The sequence below is a fragment of the Aspergillus steynii genome (assembly GCF_002849105.1).
Source record: "Aspergillus steynii IBT 23096 chromosome Unknown P170scaffold_1, whole genome shotgun sequence".
Classification (NCBI taxonomy): domain Eukaryota; kingdom Fungi; phylum Ascomycota; class Eurotiomycetes; order Eurotiales; family Aspergillaceae; genus Aspergillus; species Aspergillus steynii.
In genome coordinates, this window is record NW_020194398.1 from 2,547,743 (window position 1) to 2,574,603 (window position 26,861).

The following is a 26,861-nucleotide window of genomic DNA, read 5'->3' on the forward strand; positions in this document are numbered from 1 at the left end:
TCCCCGCCTGCTGTTTCTCATCCAACCATGGCTGCTCAGGCTAGTGAGAACCTGCAGAAGCTTGACCGTAAGTGGCTATGCGGCTCCCTTTTCCCCCACCGGTTCGACTCCGAACTTTTTTCAACTGATAAGATTCTTGCAGTGAACGGTCAGAGCGGCGACGTCAAGGCCGACGCTCCCGCCGCTGGTCAGGCCGAAGCCGGAGAGGCAGACGATGATTCCGATGACGACGCTGATGATGGAGTCCCTGCGGCCGAAGGTGCTGCCAACGGAGGTATGTTTGTTGGATATTGACCTCCCGATCGGGTCCTCCCCCACCATGCGCTGATCTCGGTTCTTTATCTTCCGCCAGCTGCCAAGAAAAAGAAGAAGCGCAAGAGCAAGAAGAAGAAGAAGGGTGGTGCCAAGGTCCAGAGCTCGCCTCCGAGGGTCCCCGTCGCGAACCTATTCCCCAACAACCAATTCCCCGAGGGCGAGATTGTCGAGTACAAGAATGAGAATTCTTACCGGACCACCAACGAGGAGAAGCGCTACCTCGACCGCATGAACAATGATTTCCTGCAGGAGTACCGCCAGGGAGCCGAGGTCCACCGTCAGGTCCGCCAGTATGCGCAGAAGAACATCAAGCCCGGCCAGACCTTGACGGAGATTGCGGAGGGCATCGAGGATTCCGTGCGTGCTTTGACGGGCCACTCGGGTCTTGAAGAAGGCGACAACATCAAGGGCGGTATGGGATTCCCTTGCGGTCTGAGCATTAACCACTGTGCTGCTCATTACACCCCCAACGCGGGCAACAAGATGGTGTTGCAGCAGGGTGATGTGATGAAGGTTGACTTCGGCGCGCACCTGAACGGCCGGATCGTCGACAGTGCATTTACTATGGCCTTTGACCCGGTGTATGACCCGCTTTTGGAAGCCGTGAAGGATGCCACCAACACTGGTATTCGCGTATGGTTGCCCCGAACGCCCTCATATCTATCCTCCGAGGGATTCTTCGAACTAACGTTTCGATATAGGAGGCGGGTATCGACGTCCGCATGAGCGACATTGGTGCCGCCATCCAGGAAACCATGGAGAGCTACGAGGTGCAACTCAATGGCACCATGCATCCTGTGAAATGTATCAGGAACCTCAACGGTCATAACATTGACCAGCACGTCATTCACGGGGGCAAGAGCGTCCCCATTGTGAAGGGCGGAGACCAGACCAAGATGGAGGAAGGCGAGGTGTTTGCCATCGAAACCTTCGGTAGTACCGGAAAGGGTTACGTGAGAGAAGACGTAAGTCGGACGACTCCTGTGTCTTTTCGATGCCCCCAGATTTACTAATGCTGTGTGTCCCAGATGGAAACCTCTCACTACGCTTTGGATGCCAACGCCGCTCCCGTGCCCTTGCGTCTGTCCTCGGCGAAGAATCTGTTGAACGTGATCAACAAGAACTTCGGCACTCTGCCATTCTGCCGCCGGTATCTTGACCGATTGGGACAGGACAAGTACCTGCTTGGGGTAAGCTGACCTTGCGGATCGATGCGTCTGGATACGACAACTAACGATGTCTCCTAGTTGAACAACCTGGTGTCATCTGGAATTGTCCAGGACTACCCGCCGCTGTGCGATGTCAAGGGCTCGTACACGGCCCAATATGAACATGTAGGACCCCAACACCCTGTTAATTGACCCCAAGGTCTGGACTAACCTGAGCGATGCAGACCATTGTCCTCCGACCCAACGTGAAGGAAGTGATCAGTCGTGGAGACGATTACTAAAGGAATTATCATCATGGGACGGCCAGGACTTGGATGGATATACGCAATGAACCAAGATGTGACGAACGAATTGTCTATAGTAGAAACATGCCTAAAAGCGAATGACACCGTTGGAATCTCGCACCTGGAGCCGTAGCGTAGGGAAACAGTCAACATTTCCAAGAAATCGGCCCATCCGTGGCGACGGGTAGCCCCACGTGGAAAGCGTGACTCCGAAGGCTCACGTTGTTGCGATTAATCAGAGCACTCCGATCACTCCACCAAACCAACTTTCTCCTTCTCCTTTCCTTCCTCCTTCGCCTTCCGTCCATGGCGTAGAGTCTCTCCATCCTCCTAACCTCTCCGCGCCCTCCTTATCCTCCCATTCCACCATGCCGTCCGTCGTCGCTACGGCTCCCACACCGCAACTCCGCGTGTCCGCCGCAAAGGGCTCCGCCGCCGATGGGAAGCCCTCTCCCCGAGTCCCTCCCCCCGAGAAGTCCGTTGTCGAGGATCAGTTCTTCTGGACGTACACGGAAGAACCGCATCGGTCCAGACGGCAGGCAATCATCAAAGCCCATCCCGAGGTACCGTGCAACCATCCAATGAGGTCCTATAACATCTGGCCTTTCTAACCCGTCGTCGCTCTCCAACAGGTAACCAAGCTCTGCGGACCCGAACCGCTGACCAAATATGTGGTACTGGGTGTCGTCTCACTGCAGATTTGCTGCGCATATCTGCTCCGTGACACGTCCATGTTGTCCTGGAAATTCCTTGCTACGGCGTATATAATTGGTGCGACGGCGAACCAGAACCTGTTCCTGGCTATCCACGAGATTTCTCACAACCTGGCCTTCCGGTCTCCCATGGCCAATCGTCTGTTGGCCATTTTCGCCAATCTTCCAATTGGACTTCCCTATAGCGCTGCGTTCCGGGTAAGTGCTCGAGTGAAAACTACATGGAGGTGGAGTCCATGCTAATGTAGACTTGCGATCCGATAGCCTTACCATCTCACCCACCACAAGTCCCTCGGCGTCACCGGTCTCGATACCGATCTCCCGACGGCCGTGGAGGCATTCCTCCTCGATTCCCTCCTCGGCAAGGCTTTCTTCTGCACCTTCCAGATCCTCTTCTACGCCGTCCGTCCCATGTTCGTTTACAGCCCTCCCTTCACGATCATCCACCTCGTGAACCTAGTCGTGCAGCTATCGTTCGACTACGCCCTCACCAGGATCTCTGGCGGCTCGATTCAGCCGCTCTTGTACCTGATTGCCAGTTCGTTCCTCGCCGGCTCGCTGCACCCCTGCGCCGGGCACTTCATCGCCGAGCACTACTTCTTCTCCAACGTGCAGCACGGCACCGAGTCCATCGAATACCAGAAGCAGAACAAGAAGCAAGAGCCCCACCCGCTCGACTCGCTGCCGCCCCCAGAAACCTACTCCTACTACGGCCCCCTGAACATCTTCACCTACAACGTGGGCTTGCACAACGAGCACCACGATTTCCCCGCCATCCCGTGGACGAAGCTGCACGCGCTGCACCGCATCGCCTCCGAGTTCTACGAGCCGCTGCCCTGCCACCGCAGCTGGGTGTGGGTGATCTGGACCTTCATCCTGGACAAGAACGTCGGCATGTGGTGTCGCGTGAAGCGGGCCCAGGGGGGCCGCGTTGTCGGTGGAGGCGGTAGTAAAAACGGACGAGGTGGCGAGGGCATCTCTGCCGCGTCGGCTGGTCCGGACGAGTCAGGCGATGGGTGGAAGGAGAGCGAGCTTCAGAACTGAGCCTCGCCGTCTCATTTCCTTTCCCATTTCTTGCCCTCTTCATCCTTTTGTTACATTATGTGGTTTGTATGGTCGGTTCACCGGTGCCCGGGGTCTTGTTGATATGGATATATGGTCAATGAATGTATCAAAATATACTAGAATGATTGATGTACTGTACTTCACCTTGTTTCTGTGTTTCAAATGTTGTTTATCGAGATAGACTTTCCTTGAATACCCACCCACTCACAGAAAAAAGCCACGCAACCATGAGATACACGATGGAATTATACAATTTGAAAGCAGTACAGGAAGTACATACATACATACACACAACATACACCATTCACTAGCGTCATCATAATTGACTCATGCGTCTGAGTGATGCAGGCAGACATTCGTCTCATTAATTACTCGCTGTTAGGAAGCAAACGCAGAAAGACAAGAGGTGGTAGGAAAAGTTATGGGAAGTCGAAGAAGCGTCAGAAGAGATGAAAAGAAAGCCCTCGGACCCGACCCGATCAACGCAGCTCTCACTTTTCCCGTGCAGACATACCGTACTGCCTGTTGGTCAGCGGCATGGGCATACAGACGGAGCATCTGAGAAGTTCCTGCGAGGAGTTGGGTGTTTTGCAATCGTATTTATGATGGAAGTGGACTCGCTACTCCCCACTTGGGTCATCTCGTAATAAAGTGGAAGGAAGAAAGGAAATGAAAAGCCACGACGGGGGAAAGTGAATATGAGCTTAGCACATAACTGGATGCTGATGCTGACAAGAAAGCAGAAAAATGGAAAACAAAAAAAGGGAACACTTTAGAAGGGAACACAGTTGGTCTGTAAAGTAAAATGGGTAATAGGAACAGAAGCGGTTTGCAGAAGTGAATTGAAAGATGACAATATGAAGGAAAATAAAGGGGGACAGAGGAAGCGATCGGCGGCTAGAACAAAAAGTAGGCAATAAGGAAACTTAGCAGGCACAAGCCGGCGACTATCTGCACCGGCACACCCGCCTCGACAGCCTGGGAGGATTGCTGTTGCAAAGCTGGCGCGGTGGACTTCTCTGTCTCGCCGGGGATCTTCCTCTGTCTGAGGCCCTGGTCCGCGAGCCGGTCCTTCAGTCTCTGGATCTGAGAGTTGGCGTCGGCAAGTTGTGATTTCAGGTCGATGCTCGACGGAGAAGTGGCTACTTTCGAAGACGCAGCCTCGTTGGCCTGTGGGGTAAGAAGTTCGCGCCTGGGCTTATCGCTGAAATCCGGCGGTGGGATAGGTGACGTGTCATTGGCGCCTTTGCTGGTCAAGCCCACGGCGGGCGTCTCGTACGTAGCGTTGGGGGAAGTGTAGGCAGGGGGCTCCTCCTCAGGGACACTCTGTAGCAAATAGTCAGTTGTACCCTCAAGATTGGGCACGTTGCGTGGGACCCGATGAACATACGGTGCCATTGGCTTCAGCCCCTTGCTCGGCAGGTTCGGAGTCCTCCGCAGAAAGCCAGTTCACGCGAATCTTGCGCTCTTGGATCGCCGATTTAGAGGCTTTCTCGAACTGTGCGTTTGTTAGTAAACCGCGGGTGAGGGAAACGAGTGTTCAGGGGGATTGGCGTACAATGGAGGTGACATTTGAGTATTCCATCTCAGGAGTAACTGCGACGGTCTGAACCAGGAACTTATCCTTGCACTTGGCATCGGTGGCAGGCTCATCCTTCATGGCCTGAAGAAGGACTGAACGAACAGGTAGTTAGCAAAACTCTCCCGGAGAAATATTGTGACATGTCCCAAAGAACAACCCACCCTGGACCTCGACACTCTTTCCCGGCTCAATACGGCCGGAGTTCGGTCGAACACAATAGCTAGGAAATAATTAGATGTCATCCAACAATCGAAACGAGGACAGAGGATCGGTGCGTACTGCTTTGGTGCGGTGGTTTTGACCTATTCGAGAGCGCGAGGTTAGTATGCGATCAATGATTCGAGGGGTTCCTGCCATCCGTACCTTGAACACCACAGACTCGGCGTTCTCATTGTTCAGGTGCAGGACCTGGCACACCTCTCGGTCGAAGGGGCCTGTGTCTGATCAGTACGGATGTCCCTGGTGATACGAAAGCCACGATTCCCGGGCAGGACTCACGCTGGAAGCCCAGCTCAGGCGGGTCGAGGATGATAGACATTGCGAAGGCGAAGGCAGCAGCGCGAAAGGGTCAGGGATGCGCGGACAGAGAGGCCAGACAAGACCAGATATTCGAAGGGTTGAGGGCAGGGGAGAGCGCGCGGTGGGGAACAGGTTGAGCGGGCGAAGACCGGCCAGACTGGAGTGGATAATGGGAGGGATATTAACAGATTATTATTAGAATGGAGAAGCGAAGCCGTGAGTGACTGCGATTTCAGGTGTCGATACGGGCTGACTCAGCAGGGTCAGGTGATGTCATCACGAGCCGTCTTCTCTTTCTTACACTTACATACGCATACACATTTTCTCATTCTCTCTCTCTCTCATTCTCTCTCAACTCTATCCTAACTCTCAGGACTATAAATGACTGCAGGCTTCACTCTCCCTAGTCCCCTCCTCCCCCGCCGAAACCGCCTCCAAACCAACTTCCCCAATCGGATGTATGGTTATCGGGATCCACCGGTGCGCATCCTCGGGACCTTTTCTTAGAGCCACTCCTGAGCCGCCGACTCGGAGCACTAGGCAATACATGTGATGAAGATCTTGCATCAGCTGCAGTTCCATTGCTCCCAGTTTGGCTTGGTGAACTCCTCGCCGGTTTCTTGGTCTTCGCGAAACAGTTGCGAAGCCAGATCCTCCATGTGGACTGATTCCTAACTGGAACAACCCGTCCACGTGGTTGATAATCGCCGGTCTTTTCCATGCTTGACATCGTGTACTCACTCCTACTCAGCTCGCTGCTCAGATAGTGGGGGACTCTTGAAATAGCAGCGGCGGAGTATTGGCAAGATCTCAGTGTAGTAAGAGTGCTGAATGTGACCTATTATGCTTGATATGAGTATTTGTCCTTTCTAGTACTTACTAGCCATATTCCTGAAAAGTAGACCAGTGGCCTTTTTATAGTTATTCCCATCACTGCACCGCCAGGTACATCACCTCGTAATTCCGGTGGGCAAATGAGCATAAAAAGGTGGCCATTCAATACCAGCGGGTCTTCCCGCGTTCCACCGTTTCCAGCGATACGTCACCTGCGAGCTCGAATCTCTTCACCTTTGTTACCTCCACCTCAACGGAGCTTCTCTTCCGACCTTAACGTCACCTCTTTGATTACTCTACAACCCCCCGTACACTTCTCCGACAAAGCGATCGCCTAGGATATTACCCCGCAGTCTAAAGCACCACGTCCATCGGTCGCCTCGATCGCATTCTTTCACCTTCCATCCACCAACCCCATCGAGTGCCGTGCAACAATGGGATCTTCCGATCTAGACCAGCTCATTGAAATGGGCTTTGACAAGGAGAGGGCAGAGTTCGCCGTGGCAAAGAGTGGTGGTCGTACGTATTTTCCAGTTAGTGTTTGAGTCGTCTGAGAAACCCCCACTAATTCAGACCCCGCCCATAGTGCAAGGTGCGCTGGAATGGCTCGAACAGAACCAAGACAAATCCATCGAAGAGATCAAAGCGACTGCATCCAACGACGCTGAGGAGGAGGGCCCCCCGTTGCAACCGGGCGAGGAGGCGAGAAGTCTGGTTTGTAACGAGTGTGGCAAGAAGTTCCGAAGCCATGCACAGGCCGAATTCCACGCCTCCAAAACCCAGCACGTCGACTTCGCCGAATCTACCGAGGAACTGGCACCATTGACCGAGGAGGAAAAGAAGGCCAAATTGGAGGCGCTTCGGGCGAAGTTGGCAGACAAGCGAGCCGGACAGTCTGAACAAGATAAGGCCGACAAGAAGAGAAATGAGGTAGGCGGATCCCTCACGATCGAAATTGGTGCATGACAGCCACTTACACACCCTTCTCTTTCGCAGGAAATCCGAAGAAAGAGCAACAAGGACTCGCAGGATGCCAAGGAGGAGCTCCAGAGAAAGCAGCAAATGAAGGAAGCGGCCAAAAAGAAGAAGGAGAAGCAGGATGATATCGAAGCCAAACGACGCGTCAAGGCCAAGATCGAGGCCGACAAGGAAGAGCGTCGTTTGAAGGCCGAGCGGGAACGAGCAGAGCGAGCTGGTGCAGCGCCTCCTGCGCAACCGGCCGCTGCTCCCTTGGCCACCACCTCCGGCCCCGTTGCATCCAAACCGGCTTCGGCGTACACGGAAACTCGACTGAGATTCCAAACGTCCAAGGGAAACGTCATGAAGACACTCCCCGTCACCACCACTCTCTTCGAGGTTGCCTCGGCTTTGGATCAAGAGGATGGGATCCAGGTACAGAGCTTTTTGCAGACATTCCCGCGGAAAGTGTTTGACCAGGAGTTCTTTGGGGAGTCTCTCAAGGACCTTGGTCTCATCCCCAGCGCTAGTCTCGTAATCCAGTGATTTCCGCTGCTACGGGCCAGTGTTACATCAAGTTACAATGAGAGAAACTTTTTTTATGAGATTGAGAAAAATAGAAGATACTCTAGAGGGTGAAACCCAGAATAGATGGCAACTTCCCATGAATCATCGTGAATTGTAGTAAATGGAGTGACATTGGGCGGTGGTGACGACAGTGCACGTGATGTCGCGATAAGAGCGTGTCGCTTATCGGGTCAGTCACGCGTCTGCCTCCTCCGCTGCCTGGTCTCTCTCCTCCATTTCACCCATTTCTCCTATATAACTCATTCCTGGACCCGTTGGATGGTTTCTCACCACTGGGATCATACTGTATTGTTATTATGCCCGCGTGAGTCATCCCCTGTCTCCCTACCCTTACTATCAATACCCACCCTGACTAGAGCTAACCGCGTCTGCAGCGTTGGTGACCAACATCGCGGTGGTCCGAAGAGCGTCATGATGCCCAACGCGACCGGTTCTGCTACGGGAAACCCTTTCGAGGAGCCCCAACGCCGCATGAGCGAATACACGGTCCAAGAAATCGCCACCCTCCAAGCACGACTGGATAAGAAACTCGGTCCTGAATACATCTCCTCGAGACCGGGTGCGGCTGGACAAAGGGTGCATTATCTGTCTGCTGACAAATGCATCAATCTGGCGAATGAAGTGTTCGGGTTCAATGGCTGGTCCAGCTCGATCCAGAATATTCAGATCGATTTTGTATGTATCATGGAACCCTTTGCTGGCCGGGTGGATCGTTTTGGGAAACTCAATGCTGATTCAAGTTGTCTCGATAGGTCGAGGAGAGTCAACATACGGGCAAAATCAGCTTGGGGTTGTCCGTAATAGTCAGGGTCTCTTTGAAGGATGGGACTTACCATGAGGTATGCCGGCCCATCATAGCAGCTTTACTCGAGACCAACCCAGAAGCTCACGCATTGAATACTTTTAGGACATCGGCTACGGTCACATCGAGAACTGCAAGGGGAAAGCTGCGGCGTTTGAGAAGGCGAAGAAGGAGGGGACTACTGACGCTCTCAAGCGTGCGCTGAGAAACTTCGGTAATGTCCTGGGGAATTGCGTCTACGACAAAGATTATGTCTCAAAAGTTACCAAAGTGAAGCCTGTACCGGTATGTATTTATCTTATACACATACTGTATGCCCATTTGCTGAACCATCTTGCAGGCAAAATGGGACGTCGACGAGCTTCATCGGCACCCCGACTACGCTCCAGTCAAAAAGGAACCCGTTCAACCTCGACCGGCTCCAGAGGATGACGATCTCCCCCCTCGTCCAGCGAATGCTACAAGGAACAATAATTCCAATGATTCTGCAGCGTTTGATGCTGACGGGGAATTTGGAAGTATGCAACAAGGAGTCCCCCTAGCCACCCTGCATTTGCTAACGATAATAGGTGACCTATTTGATGAAGCTGATTTTGGAGTTGCTACGAATGGAAATCCAGACGAGATAGTAATAGGCCCAGAAACCCAGAAATTTCAACAACCACCCACACCCCTAAACGGACCAAATGCCTACCGAGGACCCCAAGGAAACTATGCTCGGCCCCCAGCGCGATCCGACTCGGCGGTTGTGACACCTTCCAAACCAGAAAGACCTCTCCATCAGGTGCCGGGCGCCAGGCAGATTCCGGCGCCTGCCCTTAATGCCAGAACCAATTTCTCTGCGGCACCAAACCCGCAGCAAAACTTCCAAAACGCAAGGGCTGTGCCAGCACCAGGCCAGCCCAGACCCGTTCAACCCTCCGCATTAGCTGGCACAGGTGGTCAAGTACCGGTCAAACGAGAACCGGGGTTAATGTCCAACGAAACCAAACAACAAGACATGCTTCCTCCCGGGAGCTCACCCGCTCCATCGGCTGGCTTCTTTTCGGCTCGGGCAGTCGATATGATCAGGGATAACCCGAACAATGTCTCTAATGCCGCACCTGCTTTCGATCCTCATGCCGAAAGCCCGTCCATTCGCAAAACGGCCGGCGTCGACCACACCAAAAGCGTACCAATTTCCCGGCCCATGCTGGCAGCGGCCTCGCCAGCTACGAACAATACCCGTGACTTCGTGAACCCATCTACAGACGCGCATCGAAGAATTGGCGCTCCTGGGGCTAGTGGAATCGGTAGTCCCATGAACAGGGGACCGTCAACTTCGTCCTATCGCCCACTGACGCGACCCAACATCGATCCTCGCGCCGTCAACAACGCAGCAGCAGCATCAAACGGAGCCAATATGGGGGCCCAGGGCTTTCCGCAGAATATGAATGGCAAGCGACCTCCCCTAAGCGATGTGACGAATGCAACGCCGCCTGGCGGTAGCGGACCTGTTCCTGCTGGCATTAGTGATCCCAAGAGAGTAAAGATGGCCGACGGTTCTACGACACAGCAACCGCCGCAGCAACCACCCCGTCAGCAATGATAGAAGTTGATCGGATGGAAAGAGAACATACCCAATGGCCGCGCTATGTGATGATTGTCAATTTTTCTTCGGTATTTGAATGGTGACTCGGCGTTCGGGATACAAGGCAAAGGCAACGGAAAGGGAATGGGTTTTCTTTTATAGGATTGTTGATTTAATTTGATTTTCGTTGGCATCGATTGGCCTTGTGTCGCTTTTGCTCTCTAATTTTTCCTGCTTCTTTACATCTGAACTGTGTCCTTATCCTCTATATGCATACATATGCAACGAAGGGCCGAGGCATGACAGCAAGTTTGGCCGCTGTCTATCTTCATGGCCTGAGGAATCGTACCGTAAGATTAATTCAAAGAACAAATCATGAGATTGAGCTAGACCGCCCTATCGTACATTCATCAACGCATCTAGTTTCCTACTCCATGTCCCCTTTTTTCAGCCTTTCTATCAGTTGAGAGGAGCACGTGAAGCAACATAAGACATCGCCCGTAATTTTAAACAAACAGAAAAAACGAGGGGAACTAGACTCTTAAGTATCGCGCACGGCATGGATTGATTTCTGAAGACTGCTGACACGCTTTCTGGGATTGGTTGACTGCGACGACGAGGATGAAGGCGACGATTGAGCATAGCGCGATTGCTGCAATGGGTTTGCATTAGGGTCCCTTATTCGAATAGGATTTGTTGGGGCCCGTGGACGGAAGATGATGCTGTCGGGCAAGATGGTCTTGGGGGTCTCTGGTGTACTCGCAGGAGTAAAAGCCCGAGGCATATTATAGCCTGTGAATGCTGCACGTGTTAGATTCAGACCAGATGGCTTATAGGATGGGGTATTGAATTTCACTGCACCTATTTCTAATGGTGCCATTGTGGGTGGTTTTCCTGATGGATAACCTGGAATGAGGATTGGAAGGAGCGAGGCAGAAGACATACTGTTCACTACTAGTTCCTCCGGACGTCCACTTCTACCAGGCAGCAAGTGGTTCCCATATAAATGTTCGGGTTGCGATCTAGTACCAGGGGTGTGTTCGGATGCGGGTCGTGCTGCCGGCTTTTTATCCTCAACAGATGCCGCATCTTCCGAGGAATCACTTGCAATGCTGCGGGTTGGCGAGCGATGGTTTTCGAAACTAGTCCTTGGAACAAATGCAGTGGCCTCAACGTTCAAACCACTTGGCGGACTCAATGCCGATGCCCTATTTCCAGTTGGCGTGCTCACGGACCTGTTGGCTGACTGGGATTTCTCGGTTCCAGGACGTGCAGGTGTAGGTACTTGCTGGCCGTTCGAAAGCTTAGTTTGAAGCTCATTTTTACATTCTTGAAGACTTTCTTTTTGCTTTTCTGAAAGGCTTGTTGATGCCAGAAGCTTACAGAGCATATCCATGGTGGTCTGGGAATCCTCATCGACAACGGTTTTGGCGGCTGAAACATCATTTCTGACAGGATCGCTTCTTTGGGACTCTGCTGAAGCAGCCCCAAAGGTGAGTTTTCTTCTCGGAGTCGGCTGAGACAGCTCCTGCTTTGGGGTCTGTGCCTGTGGCAAAGGGCTGGATCCCATAAAATCCAAACCTTTAAGATCTTCAAACGCAGGACTCATCATGGGATCATTCATATTCCCGGTCTGCGTGGAGCTTTTTGTAGGCGTGGTGTTGAAATCGAGCAGTACCCCAGGCTTCTGTTGGGTGTTATTAGCATTAAATGTATCGCTCTGCTGCTTTGTAGGTTCCTTCGAAGGGACTGGGGCTTTGGGCTGTGCCGTTGGCATTGAGGTTTGTACACCCTTTGAAAGCTTCAGGGTTTCCTTTGATTCTGGGTTTTTGACTGGCTCGGATGTCCGTTTTGATTGAGAGTTGTCAGCTTGCGGCCCATTAATTGAACGATCCAAGGATGTAGGCAGTCGACTCGGGGGAGATTTCGCAGTCGACTCGGGTGATGTCTTTGGATGAGAGGTCTTGATGCCCCCGCTTGAGTGACCCAAGGAAGTTGTCGACTTGTTCTGAGAACCTTCTGCTAAACGCTTCGAAGACTCTGTAGAAGCAGAAGAGCCGTCATTCTTGAAAGCCTTGCTATCAAGAGACTTTTGAACTGAATTGCCCAAGGAAGTAGTCGTGCCTGTAGGGGCAGACTTTTCGGGCAATTTGGATGATGGCTTTGAATTCGGCTTTCCATTATCAGAATGCCGATGAATTGATTCGTTCAATGAAGTATGGAGCTTTTTCTGCGGAGGCCTTTTGGTATCTGATGGAGAGTTGTCGCCATTATGATCACTGGAGATTATTCCGCCAGACATCAGAGTATCCTGTGTAGACTTGGGATTGTAAATGGTGCGCGCCGCAGCCAGGAAACTTTCCGGGGAACTGACCTCCCCTACAAAGTCGGGCCTGTACATAGGGTCAGGCTAGGGTCAAACATGCAAAATGGGGTAGAAAATGAGACTTACGCAGGTCTTCTGGTTCTCAGGGAAGCCGGGGGAGGTTTTTTGAAGCCTGGGATTGAGGGGAGAACGCACTCAGCTCTGTCACACTTCTGAAATTCATGCAACAACCCACCTCCTTTGTTTGCAAAGTGCTTTTGGTCATTGACCTCTCTGTTTTTCTGGTAGCCACTGGGTGAGCCTCGCGATATATTCACTGAGGGCTTTCGAGATAGAGGGGGCTGCTTTGTGAAAGCTTCTCTATTCGTGCCTCTGGCAGAAGTACTAATGGTTGTTAATGTTAATCTGCGTAGATCATCAATACAAGAGTAGTCGCAACCCACCTGCCTGAAGTTCCAGTCCTCTGGTGGTGTTTGTAAGCACTCACGCCAGTACCATTCCTTGCGTGCGTCGAATTCTTAGACACCGCAGCTTTGCCCTTGCCGTATTCTTGTGTGTAGGGTTGACCACCGGATCCGCGGATGGTAAGGTTCAATTGGGACCGATGAGTCTGGCCGTCGAGGAGAGTGTCCAGATTTTCCAGATCTTCGGTGTCTCCTATCTTTTTGTGGACGTCTTCCCTCCAATGTCAGCCACAAGAGCCGTTTCAATGATTAATGCCGAGTGGGCGTACTTACTGGCCCATTCAGCGAGCTTGTCCTTGTTGGCCTCGGCGGTGCGTTGTGCTTCCGAACCACGCACATTTGACATTCGAGCCGCCTCTAGAGCTTGCATCGAAACCTGCCTCATCTTCTTGTCTGCGGTAGAGATATATTCGCGCCTAGCAGACCCGAGGTCCTCCTGTGGATGGCATAGTCAGTGTCTGGCGAACGCAAGCAATTATGGAAGATCTAAGAAAACAGCCTACCATCTGCAGCTGCTTGAGCCGCTCTGCGCGGGCTGCGGCTTTGGTAGCTTCCGTATCCATTTTCTTTTTATCCTCAGATGAATGAAAAGTATGAAGGTAGATCAGAGACTTCAGGTGAAGAAAGGAGATATCAGTGCTAGGGGACAAGATAGAGCGAGAAGGGATAGACGGTAGGTGAGAAATGGGTGAAAGGATCAAGGAGATGACTGCTGGCCTAAGAGCAGACCGGTGAAGAAGCAAGATTAAGAGACAAGAAAAGGGAGCGGGGAGGGAAAACGTGGGAAGTGAGACACCGAGCCTTATGGAAGAAGTGAATGAAAGACAGGCGTTGTGAGTCCCGAGACACAGCTCGGTGAGCCCAACTTGATGGGGATTTCCTGGAATGAGAACGCAATGCCAATGAACTTGTACAGCTGATGAAGAGAATGAATGTGAAGGATGTAAACAAAGGAGGATGGGAGGAGGGGTGGGGATGGTGAAGAGGAAGAAGAAGATGGGTGAGGGATGGTGAAGAGGAAGAGGAAGATGGGTGGGGGATGGTGAAGAGGAAGAGGAAGAGGGAGATGGGTGGAGGGGGAGGGAAAAGGTAATGGGCTGCTGGTCGTCGTGGTAGCAGAAGACGACAAACGCCGAGCAGAGGAAACCTGCCAGTGGTTTGACAGCATGCCCACTCCAGGGTCTCAGTCTCGTTTGTAGCAAATTTGAACGCTGGCTTGATGATTGAGAACGTGGAAAAACTGACTGATTTATCTGACCTTGGCCTACTGTAGGTTATAGATAGATTTAGTCTATCATAACTAACTGATGTTGAATCCACCCTTGGAAGGAAACGCCGGTGAAATTGTATAAGACATGTAGATTTAAAGGACACAACCGGTGTCTACTGATTGATGCCCATATCTAAGGCCATATCATGCTCAATTATGAACCTCCAATGAACGCAATTTCCTTGACTCCAGAGGACTATGTGGTGATCTATGGCTGCACTTGATTTGTCTATTTACGAAGTGTTTGTTACATTTGGTCTAAAATGATCCAGTAATACATCGAGTCTCCTTCGAGCTCAGAGAAGTCAGAAAGACCAGAAATGGTGACCCATGAGACCCTGGAGCTTTGGGTACAGGCATGGGCATGTCTATGTACAGTTGCCTAAGAGCAGTAAAACAAAAGTTTATCCGGGGAATAAGACAGATTTACAATGATTAGGCACTACAGGTGCTTGCGCCTCCGTCATCTATAAAGCGAGGGTCGGCTGTCAGTAATCTTATTCTCGAACGTGACGAATGAATGGAGGTCGTGGACATACTTCTGATCATCTTGGCAATGGCCTGCAGGAGACTAACGCCCATGACGGTTATTCCAAAGGCAATGCACAAGTATGCAGGAATCTTCGCCTTCCGGCTGCTGTTACTCAATTTGATGTAACACAGAGGCGGGAAGATATATGCCAATGCAGAGGCACTGGTTGCCCCGATCAGCTCAAAGACCGCGCCGAGATCGCAGGTAACGAGAGCCATGCCCATCGAAGTCAAAACCAGCGCGGTGGTGAAGATCAGATGACGGTTCATGTTGAACGGCTCATCCGGGAAGTAATATGTTGTCATGACTGATCGACATACAAACGCCTCTAGAGGCAATGTCGTCAGCATGTTCAGGCCGAAGCAACTACTGCACGTTAGCTCCACCGATAGTTATAGCAGACGGTCACGAAGTCTTACAATCGCGCAATGTTAACCATGATGTTGTCGGACGGAAAGTTGTTGAGTACGTTGCCCTGGGTTTTCGAGCCAAAGAAAAGAAAGCCTGATATACCCATTGTCAAGCACATCAGCAGCGAGACTCCCGTGGAGTAATGGGTCACCATCGCGAAGCGGTCCATAGTTGGTTTCTTCAAGGACCCATAGATGAGAAGGCTGTTATGGTCTTTAAACGGTCAGTCTGCTTCACGATCTAGCCAAAGACACAGGACTACCTACGGCAAACAAAAGCTGTACAAGGTTAGCTTGATAAAGTCTCGCGGGCAGCTAGCACGGTGACAGGATGACATACCGAAAGAAATCACTCCTACGGCTTGGAAAAAGCCTGAGTTTACTAGAAGCAGGCTTTTGACCTCTCCTCGAGATTCCGACGGAACACGGAAGCCTTGCGTGAGTACAGCCACCAGAATCACGACCATACTAATCAAGGCCAATGTGGAGGCTTTTGCGAGCTGTCTGACTGTTAGAAGTTGAAGGTCCGAGATCGCGGGAGATCAAACCTTCGCTATGTCTCGATACAAAGAAAGCGGATACGAGATGCCCAGGACAAAAATCACGATGGTAGCTCGCCTGTCGGTTAGAAGCCAGAGAAATGACGTGTCCCGGAGGGAGGGGAACATGGCGCTGAACACATGTGGAATGGTATCTCCTACAATAATACAGAAGGCAATCATCCCGCCGAATGCAAAAGCCCACTGGGCAATTGAGATGGCGATGAGGCCACTTTTACCAAAGCAATGCTGCATCGTGGCCTGGAAGGAGTCCGCACCGCTCAGCTTGGAATTGACCACGATCAGACGGATCGTCCAATCCACCGCGATGGTCAGGGCAATCAGAAGCGCAAGGCCCATCATCATACCGGCCTGCTTCAGTGCGTAGGGCTGACCTATAATCCCGGCGCCTATAATACTGTTGGCCATGTTCATGAATGCCATGCGCATTCCGCTCCGAGGCCGCGCATCCTCCAGGTATTGCTCGGGAAAGAAATCCTCGGACGTCGCAAGGGTCACACTCGGGGCTTCAATGTCCGTCAGAAGAGGCACCATCTGTCCTCTGGGGTGTCTTCCAGGCCGAGTTCCGCCGTCGCGAGCGTAATCCTCATCCTCCAGCCACGACGAGTCCTCCGAGTTGCGAGCATATGCGGCCGGTTGCTGCTCATCTTCCGTATCGTCCTCAAGGTCGAATCGAACTCGATTTGTGGTGCGAGGAGGGCGACGTTGTCCGTCCGGCGTGGGCTGGGATATGGCGGACTGTTGCGGCGCTGCATTGGGGACTGCGGAGGGAGAAACCGGGGCTGCGTTGGCCGGGTCCGGATGGGCTACAAGCTCATGCTCGTCGCCAGGGGTTCGTGGGAATGGATAGGAATCATCCGGCCTGTCCAGGCCATCATGATCAGCCAAGAGCGATTCCTGTCCTTCATCCCTGGGCATTGCGGGTTGTGATGTTGTCCTCTGACAGTTACAACTCCACGTGTAAATGGATGTTTTGGGGCCAGGTAATCACGGGGGAGTGCACGTGATGTCTTATCGATAAGGAGCTATAGAGATAAGATAAGTCAATAGGCTGTCAATAATTTCTCTTCGGGTCCAAACAGACTTCGTTTTCTCAGGATACTGTTTTTTCTCTTCTTTCTTTCGATGTCTGGGAGATAAGTGGCGCAGGTTCATCTGGGTAGGATGCGAGAAAATATTGTCCTCAACGGCCAATATTAAATTCAATATCTTGGAGGATTGAAATTGTATATCTCCAGCACCGAGAGCAACTTGAAGAGTGGAAATGGAAAGTCCCGTCGTTTTCCATGTCTGCCTTTCCACATGACTTCGTTGTGCCTTGTTGCCATCTCAGGCCGACAGGCATCTACTACTCCCTTTCTGGTGCTTCCAAGCTGGTCCACACCCACACTGATTTTACACTTTACACCTCATGATGTATACCCGAGTTGTCTTTTGGCAATCCCTATAGATGCTCTTACTATAATGACATTCAATTTTGACCTCGGGACAGAAACCTTCTCGTTAGCCACCTCCGACTTGGATTTTATCCTCCACGCTTCAGCGGTCATTTCCACGCCGCCAGGGACTTGGAACCCATGGAGCACCGAGTCGTTCAGAAAAGAGCTCGTTGCAGGAAGCATATGGGTCGACAATGATGCCTCCCTTCAACTACATTTATACATCAGCTTTGATGCAGAGTCAGAGTTGTCTAGCTCACGCTCGAGGTTCGTCTCTCGATTGGGCGACATTCTCTGCAAGTCGAAGGTACTCTATCCAGCAACTAATTTGGATCTCTTCGCATGTACGCATCTCATGCTGGATTTGTAGTTCTGGTCAGAGCTCGGTCTCGAAGCTTCGTCCGCAGATTACAATGACGGCTCGCATGGACACTACCCTCCAACTTCGCACCTATCATTCAACTTACGCAAAAGCAATCGGACATCTACGATATTGAAGACGTCGAGAATACCGGCCGCGCTACAAAGCCCCGGCGATGCACCCCCTATCGATATTTGCCCTACCGTCTTCCTATCAACAGTCAAAGTGAGGCTAGAGTATACCCGTTCGAGCCTGCCCACTTGTCACCTACTACCATCTTGCCCGATCCCTGAAACAGCGCTTGCGCCCATTCGACATACCGGTTATAGCCATCAAAAGATTGCGTTCGTTCCCCAAAGTCCAGAGACCGCCATTCAATTTGAGCAGGCTCAGATATGCCCAGACCAGCCACAGTCTGTCGCAAAGGAATTGGAAGCCTTCCACTGCCTGATCCCAGAAACCGACCTACATCCGGCACCCAATTACTTGAGCTCCTCAAAAGAGCTTAGTACATTGATAAGCGCCGCGTTGGAAACCATGATCGTTGGAGAATCCTCTCACAAATGCCCTCCGAAGGTGCAGAGCTCTTCAAAACAAGCACTAGTACCTATATCCCGGATTGCGCCTTCGATTTTCAGTCCCGGATACCGCGAAGTGAGCTTCCCCGAACGCACCTACATTAAGTCAAATTTGACGGGCCAGCTAATGTCAATTTTTCCCTCACAGTCTGTGAACCAGAGAGTCCAGCTTATCCCGTCCATCGCTAAATCCCTCTCGTCAATTATAAAGCATAGTCGGGACCCAAGTCTCCAGAACAAAGCCATTATATTTCAGAGCTCAGGCGAGCCCGAGTCCGAGTCCGAAGTAAGTAGCAATGCGCGTGCTCGCACCGCCACCGTGAGCCTCAAAAGCAGGTTGAAGGCCTCGCTCTGGCGTGTCGCTGCCAACCAGGTTCGTACAATGCAGGGCACCCGAAAGCGCAGTCCCCTGATCCCGGCACCCACGATGAGGGCAGAGAGTGAGGATGAACAGTCTTTTGAAGATGAGATCCTGTTTGCTGCGACACCACCGGAAGAGAATTTATACTCTCAGGATACTGGAATAAGTGAGGACGGAGGATGCTCTGATCAGTACTTGGGGACTGAGGAAGAGGTTTCCGTCTCCGGCGAATCGGAAGCCAGTTCCTTTCTGGCGATGGATGAGGAGCGTAGCGACAGTTCAGAGGATTTATTCAGCTATCAAGATAGCGAAATGAACCAGGTAGCGCGACCATACAAGTCCATATTTATCCCAGGGGACTCGATGTGTCAGAGTTCGCAACAAAACTGGGAAATGTTATCCAATTGTCTCGACTATCCAGAAAGCCCTCTTCTCTTATCAGACCAGTCAGCTTTGTTTGAGGAGGAACTTTTCGAGGAAGCATGCGATAAAATGCTCTGTGAATAAGACATATGCATGGTATATTTAATGCTCAAAATACCTATATAACGAGAATTAGTATTATGCACTAAACGATCTCAAGAACTCTGGCGATTGGAAATTGTCAGAACATGATAACGCGGCGATACCCCAGTAATGATGACCCGAGACGACCAGAGTCTCACATCGGACTGCAGTAAAGATCTAGAGATACATGGTTATAACACAAAAGTCTTAAATGAGCAAGAATATGACATTAATGGACCGTCCATCAGGGTCCTTCGCTGTCTAATAAGAGGAATCAAGAAGAGTACACCAACAAAGATAAGAACACAAGTGCGTCAAATCTCCAGCATAGCTTCCAATTCCAACGCGCCGTGTCTTTGTCGGTAAAAAGATTAGGAGAAAGTGGGTTAGAAAGTCGAAGATAAATAGCAATTATTAACGTTGCGCCGGCTCAATGCTCTGCTCTTGGAACTTGAAACAATAGTTTCGTAATTCTTGAAAAATTCGCTCATCGGAAGAAATAATCAGGCCGTCATGAAGTCATCATTTTGCAGCGGGTGGCTGTCGCTTAAGACACCTTCACTCCGTGAGGCGCAGGGATTAGATGTCTTTGGGGCTTTTCTTTGCGCTCTTTTTGCTCCGAAGGTTTGGTCGGTTGCCACAAAGCCGCGCCGGTGGTTCGAGTTAAGGAACGGAGCCCAGATGCATCGAATGCTTCGATGAACTTCTCATCTAACGCTCTAGACTTGGGCCATGAGTAGCTTAGGTATTCGCCGAGAACATCACGTAGTTCCCACCCCTGAAGCTTTCGGAAACAGCCCACCACACAGCCAGTACGGTGCTGGGTGAACGGTCAGCTCACAGAGGCATACAGATGTGGTAGTAGCTGGAGACTAACCTTGCCCTTATTGCAGTGGACAAGGACAGGATGATTCGCCTTGTTGAGAAGGATCTCGAGAATGCCAATCATGATGTGGTCGGGAGTCTTGATGGCAGGATCTTTGTTTGCCGGGATGGGGATGCGAAAATGTGCGATCCCATTCTCCTCGAGAAAAGTCGTATGACTTGCGGTGTACGGCTCATCCACCAGAGTGCTGTGTTGTTAGGATATTGAACCTCCAAACCACGAGGACCAAGCCACGTACACAATAGTTTTTAACCCCAAATGCCTGAGAGCTGGGAGGTTCCAAGGATGAGGGAACGCGCTGCGATAGATGCCCTTGACAACCTCTCCAAAGTTGGAAGGCAGCTCTGAATGCAGAAGCTCGGGTTCCATCGACGAGGTAACACGATAGGTTTGTCTCTCTACCGCAGAGCAGATGTATTAGTGCACTCGTGTTGTTATTTACAAGAAAGAATGTTTTCTCTTCTTCTTTTGTCCCTGGATCGTTCTTTTGGGGGCGGGGAGGGCAGAATCAGGAGACTCACCATTCTGCACACCAGGCGAGCCATTAGCAGTGCTCTCCGTCAACGGGAGAGGCCTTGTCGCATTGGCCATCATACAAACGGAAGAACTTGAGCCTGACATCTTCGAAAACGCTTTAATAGTCTCCATCCAGAAGTTGATCAAGCTTCGTGGACAGTCTCGGGACGCGGTATCTCAGAATAGGGAACGCGAAAACCGTACGCGACAGAGCTCCAAACACAACGTGGCTTGATCAGAACCAAGTTGATTTTTTATCTGGAAATTCAACAGGTCCTCGACGGAAGCGAATAGACGGAGTCTAGGGAACCTGAGAAAGACTTGAGAAGTCTAACTCGCGAGGTTCAGATAGACACGAGAACTTGAGGGACCGACATTGTGAACAATGGGGATGGAATTGTTAGAACCGACAAGAAGACGCGTAACAAAGCGTGCAGCTCAACCTCCAGGCAGATGCCAGAGGCAGCAATCAGAGGGAGAAAGAAAGGTGAAGGGGCGAAGAGAGGGAAAAGGGGAGTGCAGTTGCAGATATGGGCGGTGAGCTGATGAAAAAGAAGGAAACTGGGGAGCTGCGCTCAGAGGCGTCTGCCGGCTGCAAACTCAAGGCAGCAGATCACAAGCCGGAAAAGTTCAAGACTGCAAGATGAAGGCGATCTAGAATCCAAGACACAAAAATGATTTGCGAGGGTTTATTGGTGGGGAGAAGCTCTATAGCTATCCACTTTGAATGCCAGAACGTGCTTTCCTCCACAAAGGAAAGGGGCCAGTTTACCACGTATACTCCGGAGGCGAGTTTGACTCATATGTTCTCGTCAGACACTGGTCAATTTGTGGTCATCGAGGCCTGGAAAAAGCCATGGTTTGACGGAGGTTCAGCCACTGGAAATGACCCAGGGTTCGGTTGAGTCAAAGGGAAGGGGCAAGCATTGATTAAACCCATTATCTCCGTGGGGCCAAAAAAAAAAATAAAAATAAAAAAAATAAAAGACTGGATGTCTTGATCAATTCTAAGGCAGAATTTATGTGTATATGGAAGATGACAAGAAAAGGAAGCAAGGGGGTGATGTCTACGCTCTCAGCAAAAAAGAAAGTCAAATCAAAAGGGTGTCAGGGCTCAGAGAAGAGTATACGCAGAACTTTGATCTACGACGCTTCTTCCCCAAGTCCGAACATTCTAATAGAGTTGTTCCATGCACTAAAGAAGATTAATCAGTTCAAGGCTTGACTCCGACAGGGTGGAAAGGCACTTACGCTTCGCAAACCTCCTCCACGGTGATGTCCTTAACTTTGGCGATGACATGGGCGACATGAGAAATTGCCACAGGCTCGTTACGACCCTTAACCATGCATCCCTTCTGCCATCTCTCTTTCTTGACGGCCTTCGGGAGGGCAGTTGCCCCTTCCAAGTATTTGGCCGATGCATGGGAAGGTCGGATTTCGCACTGCGTCCCAAGTCCAGTTAGCAACCCGATCTCGTCTGTAGGCCCGGTATCAGAGATTCCACAAACCCAAGGTCCATCTGTCTCGATCTGAATTCGGTCAAGCGGAATAGCCTTGACCACTTCTAGGTTTTCCTCGGTCTTCAAACTGCACCCGTTGACCCCGATGTCGAGTCCAATAGCCACCATTCGATTCATCTCTTCCAAGGTGCCTGTAAAGCTGTGAACTAGGCCTCGTTTGGGGAGCTTCGCTAGTCGAGGTGCGAGTAGTTGCTCGAAATCCTCACTGGCTGCTCGCGAATGGAGGAACAGAGGAAGCTGGATCTCGACCGCCAGATCTAACTGGGCTGCGAAGTATTTGAGTTGAGGTTCTTTGGGGCTGAGAAACAAGCGATCGTAATCAAGACCTATCTCCCCAAAGGCAACGGCGTGTCCGGCCTGTTTTGACTCCAGCGCGATGGTCTTCACCTCTTCCAGCATTTTCGAGGCGCCCTCAGGATATTCATCGAATAGCTTTGCTTGGCACGGATGTACTCCAACAGTCGCATAACAGAAGCCCGCTGGAGAATTGCATGTCAGTCCACCGGGCGTAGAAAATAAGATTCACCAAGGCGGTGCACATACGGTAGGCCTGGGCAAGTTCAACGGCACGCCGGGACTCCTCCAGGTCCGAGCCGGTGACCATAAACTTTTCGCAGCCCCCATCCCGCGCCCGCTGGATGATGTCGTCTAGGTCATTGTCATGGACTTGTCTTCCATGATACTCGCCTCTGAAAACCGGGTCACTGAGGTTGATTCCAATCTAGAGGTTAGGGGTGATCCCCGTTAGTTACGAGAACGAGGGCAGGTTCATATTAATTGACGAATAAACCCACATCGACGTATCTCAAAGGTTTACTCGAGTCTCCCATTTTGACTGGTGAGGCGTTTCGGGGGAACGCTGTAGAGAAACGGAGGCGGGGTTGAGCAATCAAGAAAGACTGATGTGTGACAAAGAGACTACTGCAGGATACTGTGTCTAAAGTGAGCTCGAGACCACCCGTTCATCGCCATCGTTTGATGGAGTCCAGAATGAAGCCAGTTCTCCAGTCGAAACTGGCAGGTGCGGAACATACCTGGTCTGGAAAGAGACCGGCGTTGATGCAACCGAGCCGTGCGTCTTACGCAGCCTAAGAGGGGCGTTTTACTATTCCCGAGGGGTCTCACAAGATTGCCTACGCCAAAAGCCACGTGCATTGAAGAGCGTTAGCGTGCTGCCCTTGTTTGCGGATGCGACTCCCTTGAAGCGAGATGTTCTCAAAGCAAAAATCTTGGGATCCCAGCCACGCCCAGCTGCGCCTCGGTGGCTGGTGGTGTTACATAAGCCGTCGGTCGGCAGTCCGAAAAGGCATCGGCGATGGTCCGACTTGCAGGCACCCAGGCACTCAGGCAGACAGGCACCCGGGGCTGGTCGGCGTCTTTTACCCCGGAACGCAGGCCGGAGTGGACCCTCTCCACACTCCTCGTCCTTGATAATGCGGAGGACCTGCTTTCTCGTCGACTTGGGTTTCCATAATTCCCTTCCTCGCTGTCAATTACCTCCGTTTGGGTCGCACTCCTTATTGAGACCTTAACCTGGCCAGAATCTGATCTATCTTTTCGAAAGGTCGACAAACAGGATATTGGCTCGGGGAGGTTCCGTTCACCGTTTACCATGACAGACAGCAAATTGGTGTCGACCAAGCAGGTCGCGGAGCACAATACTCCCGAACAATGCTGGATAGTGGTCGACAACCAGGTATGGGACGTGACTGACTTCCTAGACGACCACCCGGGGGGCTCTAACAGTAAGATTGACCCTATCTGCCCAATCCAAGTGTGCGAGCGCTGATCTTCTACGACTCCCCGATCTAGTTATTCTCAAATACGCTGGCCGCGATGCCACCAAGGCCTACTCAGAAGTCCACACACCCGGCGTTCTCAAGTCTAATCTACCTCCGCAAAAGTTCATGGGCGTACTGGACGAGTCAACAATCGACGACGACTGGGCGAAGGGGCCTCCAGCGGAGAATCCGCAAGTGGTCCTAGAGAATGAAAAGCCACCGCTTCACACGCTGATCAACTCGTACGACTTTGAACTGGTGGCTGCCAAAACGGCCAGTAAAAAAGCGTGGGCCTTCTATTCCAGCGCGGCGACGGATCTTCTCACGCGCGACGCAAACAAGTCCTGCTTCGACCGGATATGGTTCCGCCCACGGGTGCTGCGCAACGTGCGCTCGGTGGAGCCCAAGACGACGATGCTAGGTGTGGATTGCAGTCTGCCGCTGTTCGTGAGCCCGGCGGCAATGGCCAAGCTCATTCACCCCGAGGGAGAACGGGCCATTGCCAGGGCTTGCGAGAGCAAAGGGATTATGCAGGGGGTATGTTTCATGACCTTTCACAGCCCGACAAGTATCATCCGTCTAAATCATGCAACGTACAGGTCTCCAACAACTCTTCGTACACGGTGGACGATTTGAGAGAGGCCGCCCCGTCGGCCAGTTTCTTCTTCCAACTCTATGTCAACCGGGACCGCGCCAAGTCGGCGGCACTTCTTCGGCAATGCTCCGCAAACCCAAACATCAAAGCCATCTTCGTGACCGTCGATGCCGCGTCGCCGGGAAAACGGGAGGCCGACGAGCGCGTCAAGGCGGATGAGACCTTGTCGGTCCCCATGGCTCCGTCCAAGGCGAAGAACGATAAGAAAGGCGGCGGTCTGGGACGGGTAATGGCCGGATTCATCGACCCCGGGCTAACATGGGAGGATTTGGCTTGGGTACGAGAGCATACACATCTCCCCGTCTGCCTCAAGGGCGTGATGTCTGCTGATGACGCCATCCTGGCGATGGAGGCGGGGCTGGATGGCCTGCTACTGAGCAACCACGGCGGGCGCAACCTCGACACGAGCCCGCCATCGATCATTACCCTGCTGGAACTGCAGAGGCGCTGTCCGGAGATTTTCGACCGCATGGAGATCTACGTGGACAGTGGGATCCGGCGCGGCACGGATGTTCTGAAGGCCATCTGCCTCGGGGCCACGGCGGTGGGCATGGGCCGAAGCATGCTCTTTGCTACCAACTACGGCCAAGAGGGGGTGGAGCATCTGATAGATAGTAAGTGACGAGGAGCCTTTTCCCTGTCGTCGAGGTGGACAGCTGTTGAGAGAACTCACACCGCACAGTTATCAAGGACGAATTAGAAACGGCCATGCGCAATACCGGAATTACCTCGCTCGACGAAGCGAGCCCCGACCTGGTGCATACCGGGGATGTCGACCACCTGGTGCCTCGTGCCCGGCTACATCCATACGCGCGCAAGGTCGCCAAGGGACGTCGACCGGCATCCCATCCATCCAATCCCAAGCTGTAGACAGGCTCTTGCAGCTCTATCGCCGAAGTCCCGATTGATGAATCTACAGCGGATTTGACGTCAACCACAGTCACATGGATACATATATACTAGATATAGATATATCACCGACGAACAGGATGAATAGGAAGAGCGAGTGGACTAATGCAATGCTAGTAGGCTGCATGGCCTTTGAATGCCGAAGCTGAGCCATGTGCTGTTTGCGTTTTCTCTGGCACTTGATAAGACTTTTTTTTCTGCGTGTCGCATCCTGCAGCCCTGCCTGAAACCCAGCCGAAGTTCGCGAGGGAAATCGAATCATCAAGCTGGGATCATGTCCAGGCAGAAAGGGGAACGGGAGCAATCCAGGGGTCCCCCGATCGGGACTAGCGCCGCGCAATAAATAGGAGCGACTCCGCAAGGATCGCCCTCACGTGCGCCACCCTCCCCACTCACCGCCTCTCCGGGCTCAACTGTTGAGGGCGCAAAGTCAGGCAATCAATCAGCGCCATGCCAATGATAATCCGATAGTGCTCGATTAGTTATTCTGATTTCTGACACGGGAGACTTAGCCTCCTGGTCAATCCGGAAACCCCGGTCGCCTCGACCCGTGGACGGCGTTTCGTTCCCCGCGGTCCTTTTTCGAATCATTGCGTCACTACTGGTTACTTTCCGTCCTGTCCGGGGGTGACGGAGCGAAAGTGAACGGAGATTTACCTTTTTTCCCCGGCGGCCATGGTGTAGGTAGGATCTCGTCGGTGCAGGAGACCCGTCAGCATCCATCTGCCAACCCTCTTTTCCTCTTTCGCTCACCCGAGATCGACGTCTGTATGGACGCATACCCGTACTGCAGTATCATGCGTCCTCAAAGACGCAGTCTTCGGCGTTTCGACCGAACACTCCACGTCATGACCGGTATCGATTACACATCGACTAGGACAGGTCTCATCGAGCTGAACCTAAACCCACCCGCTCGTTTGAGCTGGCATCGCCCTTCCAAGGCTGCATTATTCTGTCGCGGAGGGGGTCGATCGGTCGTTTGCTCGTTAGCTTCGGGCCTAGAGATATCGAATGATCGATAGTCCCCATCGGTCACCATGCGCGGGGCGGCCTGAAAGTTTGGTCCATCCTCCGTAGTAAATCGTAAATGGTACAGACAACCGATCAACCATCAAACATGGGGAAAGGACTATCCTTTCCGAAGACGAGGAACCAAAACAGAAGGATCGTCTATCATGGCTCCTATCACGATGTGAGATGGCCCATTTTTCCGACGGGTGGTACGGTTACAGAACGCCGAGTCCGCCAGGGATCCCCAAGAACAGAATGCCAAAAGGACCGGGATGAAATGGCAGCATGAAGCGGAGAGAAGGAGGGGAGAAACAAGGCTGACTGGCCAATGCGACAGAGATCATCAACTGACCTTTCCTTCGGTGTAGACGAGGAGT

The 26,861-nt window shown here is 52.0% G+C and overlaps 10 protein-coding genes across 10 annotated transcripts; 5 read left to right on the forward strand and 5 right to left on the reverse strand.

Moving 5' to 3' along the window:
* Positions 1 to 27: 27 nt before the first annotated feature.
* Positions 28 to 3,525, forward strand: P170DRAFT_442514 (methionine aminopeptidase; the record flags this gene model as incomplete). The annotated part of the gene is made up of 9 exons (XM_024850467.1): positions 28 to 67; positions 143 to 274; positions 353 to 948; positions 1,017 to 1,280; positions 1,344 to 1,505; positions 1,563 to 1,649; positions 2,086 to 2,331; positions 2,401 to 2,679; positions 2,746 to 3,525. 9 exons carry the CDS (start codon positions 28 to 30, stop codon positions 3,523 to 3,525), a joined length of 2,586 nt encoding a protein of 861 aa, XP_024709713.1.
* Positions 3,526 to 4,307: 782 nt separating this feature from the next.
* Positions 4,308 to 5,763, reverse strand: P170DRAFT_432052 (putative integral ER membrane protein Scs2). The gene is made up of 7 exons (XM_024848178.1): positions 5,627 to 5,763; positions 5,492 to 5,562; positions 5,408 to 5,430; positions 5,290 to 5,348; positions 5,105 to 5,220; positions 4,937 to 5,044; positions 4,308 to 4,872 (listed from the first exon to the last, which is right to left on the reverse strand). Exons 1-7 carry the CDS (start codon positions 5,664 to 5,666, stop codon positions 4,444 to 4,446), a joined length of 846 nt encoding a protein of 281 aa, XP_024709714.1. The 5' UTR covers positions 5,667 to 5,763; the 3' UTR covers positions 4,308 to 4,443.
* An 838-nt stretch (positions 5,764 to 6,601) lies between these two features.
* P170DRAFT_432054 (uncharacterized protein) lies at positions 6,602 to 8,051 on the forward strand. Its single transcript, XM_024848179.1, has 3 exons — positions 6,602 to 7,000; positions 7,068 to 7,411; positions 7,478 to 8,051. The coding sequence occupies exons 1-3, from the start codon at positions 6,916 to 6,918 to the stop codon at positions 7,982 to 7,984; spliced, it is 936 nt and encodes a 311-aa protein (XP_024709715.1). The 5' UTR covers positions 6,602 to 6,915; the 3' UTR covers positions 7,985 to 8,051.
* A 180-nt stretch (positions 8,052 to 8,231) lies between these two features.
* Positions 8,232 to 10,656, forward strand: P170DRAFT_452186 (RAD52 DNA repair protein RADC). Its single transcript, XM_024851250.1, has 6 exons — positions 8,232 to 8,330; positions 8,401 to 8,701; positions 8,779 to 8,865; positions 8,934 to 9,113; positions 9,169 to 9,346; positions 9,398 to 10,656. Exons 1-6 carry the CDS (start codon positions 8,323 to 8,325, stop codon positions 10,414 to 10,416), a joined length of 1,773 nt encoding a protein of 590 aa, XP_024709716.1. The 5' UTR covers positions 8,232 to 8,322; the 3' UTR covers positions 10,417 to 10,656.
* Positions 10,657 to 12,674: 2,018 nt separating this feature from the next.
* P170DRAFT_421128 (uncharacterized protein) lies at positions 12,675 to 13,751 on the reverse strand (the record flags this gene model as incomplete). Its single annotated transcript, XM_024847343.1, has 5 exons — positions 12,675 to 12,791; positions 12,851 to 12,896; positions 13,168 to 13,381; positions 13,462 to 13,624; positions 13,692 to 13,751. 5 exons carry the CDS (start codon positions 13,749 to 13,751, stop codon positions 12,675 to 12,677), a joined length of 600 nt encoding a protein of 199 aa, XP_024709717.1.
* A 949-nt stretch (positions 13,752 to 14,700) lies between these two features.
* On the reverse strand, positions 14,701 to 16,895 carry P170DRAFT_460561 (putative amino acid transporter). Its single transcript, XM_024851948.1, has 6 exons — positions 15,949 to 16,895; positions 15,741 to 15,900; positions 15,668 to 15,679; positions 15,410 to 15,614; positions 14,998 to 15,356; positions 14,701 to 14,925 (listed from the first exon to the last, which is right to left on the reverse strand). Exons 1-6 carry the CDS (start codon positions 16,876 to 16,878, stop codon positions 14,894 to 14,896), a joined length of 1,698 nt encoding a protein of 565 aa, XP_024709718.1. The 5' UTR covers positions 16,879 to 16,895; the 3' UTR covers positions 14,701 to 14,893.
* A 457-nt stretch (positions 16,896 to 17,352) lies between these two features.
* P170DRAFT_505180 (uncharacterized protein) lies at positions 17,353 to 19,206 on the forward strand (the record flags this gene model as incomplete). Its single annotated transcript, XM_024854267.1, has 2 exons — positions 17,353 to 17,706; positions 17,770 to 19,206. Exons 1-2 carry the CDS (start codon positions 17,425 to 17,427, stop codon positions 19,204 to 19,206), a joined length of 1,719 nt encoding a protein of 572 aa, XP_024709719.1. The 5' UTR covers positions 17,353 to 17,424.
* A 547-nt stretch (positions 19,207 to 19,753) lies between these two features.
* yphA (tyrosine phosphatase family protein) lies at positions 19,754 to 20,683 on the reverse strand (the record flags this gene model as incomplete). The annotated part of the gene is made up of 4 exons (XM_024850468.1): positions 19,754 to 20,026; positions 20,084 to 20,279; positions 20,331 to 20,490; positions 20,614 to 20,683. 4 exons carry the CDS (start codon positions 20,681 to 20,683, stop codon positions 19,754 to 19,756), a joined length of 699 nt encoding a protein of 232 aa, XP_024709720.1.
* A 1,068-nt stretch (positions 20,684 to 21,751) lies between these two features.
* Positions 21,752 to 22,958, reverse strand: P170DRAFT_347454 (3'-5'-exodeoxyribonuclease; the record flags this gene model as incomplete). The annotated part of the gene is made up of 5 exons (XM_024843633.1): positions 21,752 to 21,803; positions 21,860 to 22,050; positions 22,117 to 22,607; positions 22,672 to 22,849; positions 22,923 to 22,958. The coding sequence occupies 5 exons, from the start codon at positions 22,956 to 22,958 to the stop codon at positions 21,752 to 21,754; spliced, it is 948 nt and encodes a 315-aa protein (XP_024709721.1).
* A 597-nt stretch (positions 22,959 to 23,555) lies between these two features.
* P170DRAFT_432062 (FMN-dependent alpha-hydroxy acid dehydrogenase) lies at positions 23,556 to 25,579 on the forward strand. The gene is made up of 4 exons (XM_024848180.1): positions 23,556 to 23,873; positions 23,941 to 24,446; positions 24,509 to 25,178; positions 25,247 to 25,579. The coding sequence occupies exons 1-4, from the start codon at positions 23,741 to 23,743 to the stop codon at positions 25,432 to 25,434; spliced, it is 1,497 nt and encodes a 498-aa protein (XP_024709722.1). The 5' UTR covers positions 23,556 to 23,740; the 3' UTR covers positions 25,435 to 25,579.
* Positions 25,580 to 26,861: the final 1,282 nt, after the last annotated feature.